The 4,967-nt window shown below is 43.0% G+C and overlaps 1 protein-coding gene across 1 annotated transcript in view; it reads left to right on the top strand.

The window, feature by feature from the left end:
* Nucleotides 1-2,245: 2,245 nt before the first annotated feature.
* Nucleotides 2,246-4,967, top strand: part of LOC106013902 (probable serine/threonine-protein kinase DDB_G0268642) — a gene marked incomplete at its 3' end in the record, with an annotated part of 4,781 nt that continues 2,059 nt past the window's right edge. Inside the window, 2 exon segments of the mRNA XM_013090753.2 lie at nucleotides 2,246-2,408; nucleotides 4,513-4,707. Of these exon segments, the coding sequence (XP_012946207.1) occupies nucleotides 2,277-2,408; nucleotides 4,513-4,707 (327 nt within the window).

Genomic DNA, 4,967 nt, shown 5'->3' with positions numbered 1-4,967 from the left:
CAGATGACCTGGTGAAGAAATCCTTATCCCTTCTGTTGGGATCAACGACGAACACTCTCCCACAGACTGACTTTAGAAATAAAGTCAAAAAGTACAGCTCCAGTCAGTGGGAGAGCCAGTGGGAAAAAACAGACGAGTAACAAACTCTGTAATATAAAACCCAAACTGGGACCGCGAAATCCCTCGGACCTCTCCGAAAGAGACGAAGTCATTTTTACTCGATTACGCATCGGACACCCGGCCCTAACACACAAATACCTCCTTCAGGGAGATGAGAAAAATGTCTAGACTTTGGAGAGATCCGAAGGAAATTCTTTAAATGCAAAAAATTGCGAGACATTTTTTCCGTCGTTGGTCCCAACAGAATTTTGGATTTTATGAAGGCCATTGGCCTTTATGGGAAGTTGTAGAACAAAATTAAATTATTCAACATTTTTACGAAGGTAATTTTAGATTGAAAAAATATATATTTACACCAAATTTTAAATATTTTAATGTTTTATGATCAAATGACCCGTACCCAGCCATGCAGTGAACTGTGAATAAAAAACTAACTTGTGTTTTGTGCGCTCATATGACCTTATGCTTTTGCGAGCGCCGTAAAACCCCATACTAAAAAGGGTAAATGTCATTTAATTTGATGCTGTGCCTACCTTTGTGATGTATACATGTGTGATGTAGAGCGTTTCTCCAACAAAGCCGAACACATGTGCTCACACAGGCCCCTTGTGTGTCATTCAATAGTTTACATGTAATATCCTGTACTTTTTCTTGAATTACGCGCTTTTGGGGTTAAAACGGCCTATCTCCGGATTGATGGACGCTCGCCCTTATACTTGTTAATTTTTGTGTTTGTTTATGTACTGTTCTAATTTTGATTTACTTCTGTTGTGAAACCTTTATTGTTCACGCTTTTACACTCTGTGTGGCTACAAATGATATTCTGGATGCTTAAAACGGAGCACAAGAAATTCTGGTGAAGTTGCCTCTATCAACGTATTGCTATAGATACGTCGTCACAGAGAGTTGAAAGCTGGAAAATTAATGGCAACTTTTAGGGCAAGTTTTCCCACGCAATTGCTAGATATATCTACCAGCAGTATCATGTCCCGGTGTCTGGGGCGAAGATGTTGAGTGGTTAAGCAGGTGATTGTGGGGGGTTGGCACGTGCTCTGCTGTGGTTTGCTCCTTCTTTCCTATCAAACATCTATCGTCCTCATCTCTCGTCCGTTGTGTATGTTACTCTCTTGTAAGTTATCTATTCTTTGGCACTTATGTGACCTTATTGTGTTGCAATTGCCGTAAAACTTTTACAAAAACTAAAAGTAGGTGATATGTTCATCATTTCGATAAATTGATAAATTCACCAAAAATGCTTGAATTGCTTGTTTGGAGAAACAAAAGTTATTTGTAAAAATTGGGCATCGAGAGGCGTGGGGGTCAGCTTCTGATGTTTGTTGTTGGAGGGCGCCACTGGTTGCTCCTACTTCTGGACTAAGTAGTACTGTCTGTCTGTCTGTCTGTCTGTCTGTCTGTCTGTCTGTCTGTCTGTCCCACCAGTAAATGATTGTTATTGTGTCAGTGTTTCTCTTCCTTCACACAAACTCCAGCAAACAGTTTCTGTTTCATGTGGTTTTTAAGGATTTCTGAAAATGGAACCCCTCCACAATTATTACAAATGTTCTTATGGTTTCTACTTGTGTTGTCAAACTCTGAGTGTAGACCTTGTGTTGTCAAACTCTGAGTGTAGACCTTGTGTTGTCAAACTCTGAGTGTAGACCTTGTGTTGTCAAACTCTGAGTGTAGACCTTGTGTTGTCAAACTCTGAGTGTAGACCTTGTGTTGTCAAACTCTGAGTGTAGACCTTGTGTTGTCAAACTCTGAGTGTAGACCTTGTGTTGTCAAAATCTGAGTGTAGACCTTGTGTTGTCAAACTTTGAGTGTAGACCTTGTGTTGTCAAACTCTGAGTGTAGACCTTGTGTTGTCAAACTCTGAGTGTAGACCTTGTGTTGTCAAACTCTGAGTGTAGACCTTGTGTTGTCAAACTCTGAGTGTAGACCTTGTCTTGTCAAACTCTGAGTGTAGACCTTGTGTTGTCAAAATCTGAGTGTAGACCTTGTGTTGTCAAACTTTGAGTGTAGACCTTGTGTTGTCAAACTCTGAGTGTAGACCTTGTGTTGTCAAACTCTGAGTGTAGACCTTGTGTTGTCAAACTCTGAGTGTAGACCTTGTGTTGTCACAAACTCTGAGTGTAGACCTTGTGTCTATCTGCCAGATGGCCTCGGGGTTCACTACCAGCAGTGACAGCAACCAAACTGCTGCAACTGGGAACTCGACCGGATTCTTTGATCGTCATTATGAGGAAGAGGGGAGCTGTGGGGAAGGTGCCTATGGACAGGTCAAAAAGGTGAACTGTTCATGTAGTAGATAGTGTTCGAGTCTAGTGGTCAGTGTCCAGTAGCTAGTAGTTTAGTCTAGTGGTCAGTGTCCAGTAGCTAGTCAGTAGATAGTGTTCTAGTCTAGTCTAGTGGTCAGTGTCCAGTAGCTAGTAGTTTAGTCTAGTGGTCAGTGTCCAGTAGCTAGTCAGTAGATAATGTTCTAGTCTAGTGGTCAGTGTCCAGTAGCTAGTAGTCTAGTCTAGGGGTCAGTGTCCAGTAGCTAGTAGTCTAGTCTAGTGGTCAGTGTCCAGTAGATAGTAGTCTAGTCTAGTGGTCAGTGTCCAGTAGCTAGTAGTCTAGTCTAGTGGTCAGTGTCCAGTAGCTAGTCAGTAGATAGTGGTCTAGTCTAGTGGTCAGTGTCCAGTAGCTAGTCAGTAGATAGTGGTCTAGTCTAGTCTAGTGGTCAGTGTCCAGTAGCTAGTCAGTAGATAGTGTTCTAGTCTAGTCTAGTGGTCAGTGTCCAGTAGCTAGTAGTTTAGTCTAGTGGTCAGTGTCCAGTAGCTAGTCAGTAGATAGTGTTCTAGTCTAGTGGTCAGTGTCCAGTAGCTAGTAGTTTAGTCTAGTGGTCAGTGTCCAGTAGCTGGTAGTCTAGTCTAGTGGTCAGTGTCCAGTAGCTAGTAGTCTAGTCTAGTGGTCAGTGTCCAGTAGCTAGTCAGTAGATAGTGGTCTAGTCTAGTCTAGTGGTCAGTGTCCAGTAGCTAGTCAGTAGATAGTAGTCTAGTCTAGTGGTCAGTGTCCAGTAGCTAGTCAGTAGATAGTGTTCTAGTCTAGTGGTCAGTGTCCAGTAGCTAGTCAGTAGATAGTGTTCTAGTCTAGTGGTCAGTGTCCAGTAGCTAGCAGATCCACTGATTCTGCCTCCCCCCTCCCCCTCCTGTAGGGTTTGCAAAGATCTCTCCTTGAATCCACTGGTCCTAGTGTTCCCCTCATGTTGTCACAGGATGTACAAATGTGACCCATGTTGTCACAGGATGTACAAATGTGACCCATGTTGTCACAGGATGTACAAATGTGACCCATGTTGTCGTGTTGTCACAGGATGTACAAATGTGACCCATGTTGTCATGCTGTCACAGGATGTACAAATGTGACCCATGTTGTCATGCTGTCACAGGATGTACAAATGTGACCCATGTTGTCACAGGATGTACAAATGTGACCCATGTTGTCGTGTTGTCACAGGATGTACAAATGTGACCCATGTTGTCACAGGATGTACAAATGTGACCCATGTTGTTACAGGATGTATAAATGTGACCCATGTTGTTACAGGATGTACAAATGTGACCCATGTTGTTACAGGATGTACAAATGTGACCCATGTTGTCGTGTTGTTACAGGATGTACAGATGTGACCCATGTTGTTGTGATGTCACAGGATGTACAAATGTGATGCATGTTGTTACAGGATGTACAAATGTGACCCATGTTGTCGTGATGTTACAGGATGTACAAATGTGACCTATGTTGTTACAGGATGTACAAATGTGACCCATGTTGTAGTGATGTACAAATGTGACCCATGTTGTCGTGATGTACAAATGTGACCCATGTTGTCATGTTGTTACAGGATGTACAAATGTGACCCATGTTGTCGTGATGTACAAATGTGACCCATGTTGTCGTGTTGTTACAGGATGTACAAATGTGACCCAAGTTGTCGTGTTGTTACAGGATGTACAAATGTGACCCATGTTGTCATGCTGTCACAGGATGTACAAATGTGACCCATGTTGTCACAGGATGTACAAATGTGACCCATGTTGTTACAGGATGTACAAATGTGACCCATGTTGTTACAGGATGTACAAATGTGACCCATGTTGTCGTGTTGTTACAGGATGTACAAATGTGACCCATGTTGTAGTGATGTACAAATGTGACCCATGTTGTCGTGATGTACAAATGTGACCCATGTTGTCATGTTGTTACAGGATGTACAAATGTGACCCATGTTGTCGTGATGTACAAATGTGACCCATGTTGTCGTGATGTACAAATGTGACCCATGTTGTCGCGTTGTCACAGGATGTACAAATGTGACCCATGTGTTTCTGTAACCTGGTTATTTTCCAGGTGACCCACAAAGTGGACCAGGGCAAATATGCCATGAAGTCTGTCCCCATCCATTATGGCAAGAATGTGCGCCTTGAGAAAATCTGCCCAGCATTAAACATCAGCATTGAAGGAGTGCAGCTGAACTCTGACCCGAGCGGTGATGAGGATGAAATGACACGGGAGGAACTGAGGCTCTTGGAAAAGTGTCAGAGTGTAAGGGTTGTTTCTGTCTCTCAATATGGTCACATTATTGTGGCCTACTTTGGTTCTCTACAAAGTGTTTCTGTTTCTCAATATGGTCACATTATTGCGCGCGGCCTACTTTGGTTCTCAGTTTGTCGAGATGTGGCGTGCCATTCTTCAGCACGACCCTGTGCTCTGTGACAACAGGGAGAAACAGTTGTGTGGACAAGCAAAGTCCTCCCCCTCCCACCACTGGGAACTGCTTGACTCGGGGACCATTCAATAATGAC

This window comes from Aplysia californica, unplaced genomic scaffold (assembly GCF_000002075.1).
Source record: "Aplysia californica isolate F4 #8 unplaced genomic scaffold, AplCal3.0 scaffold01470, whole genome shotgun sequence".
In the NCBI taxonomy this organism is placed as follows: Eukaryota; Metazoa; Mollusca; class Gastropoda; order Aplysiida; family Aplysiidae; genus Aplysia; species Aplysia californica.
Note: the sequence above shows the minus strand (reverse complement) of the source record. Positions and strands in the feature narration are given on the sequence as shown.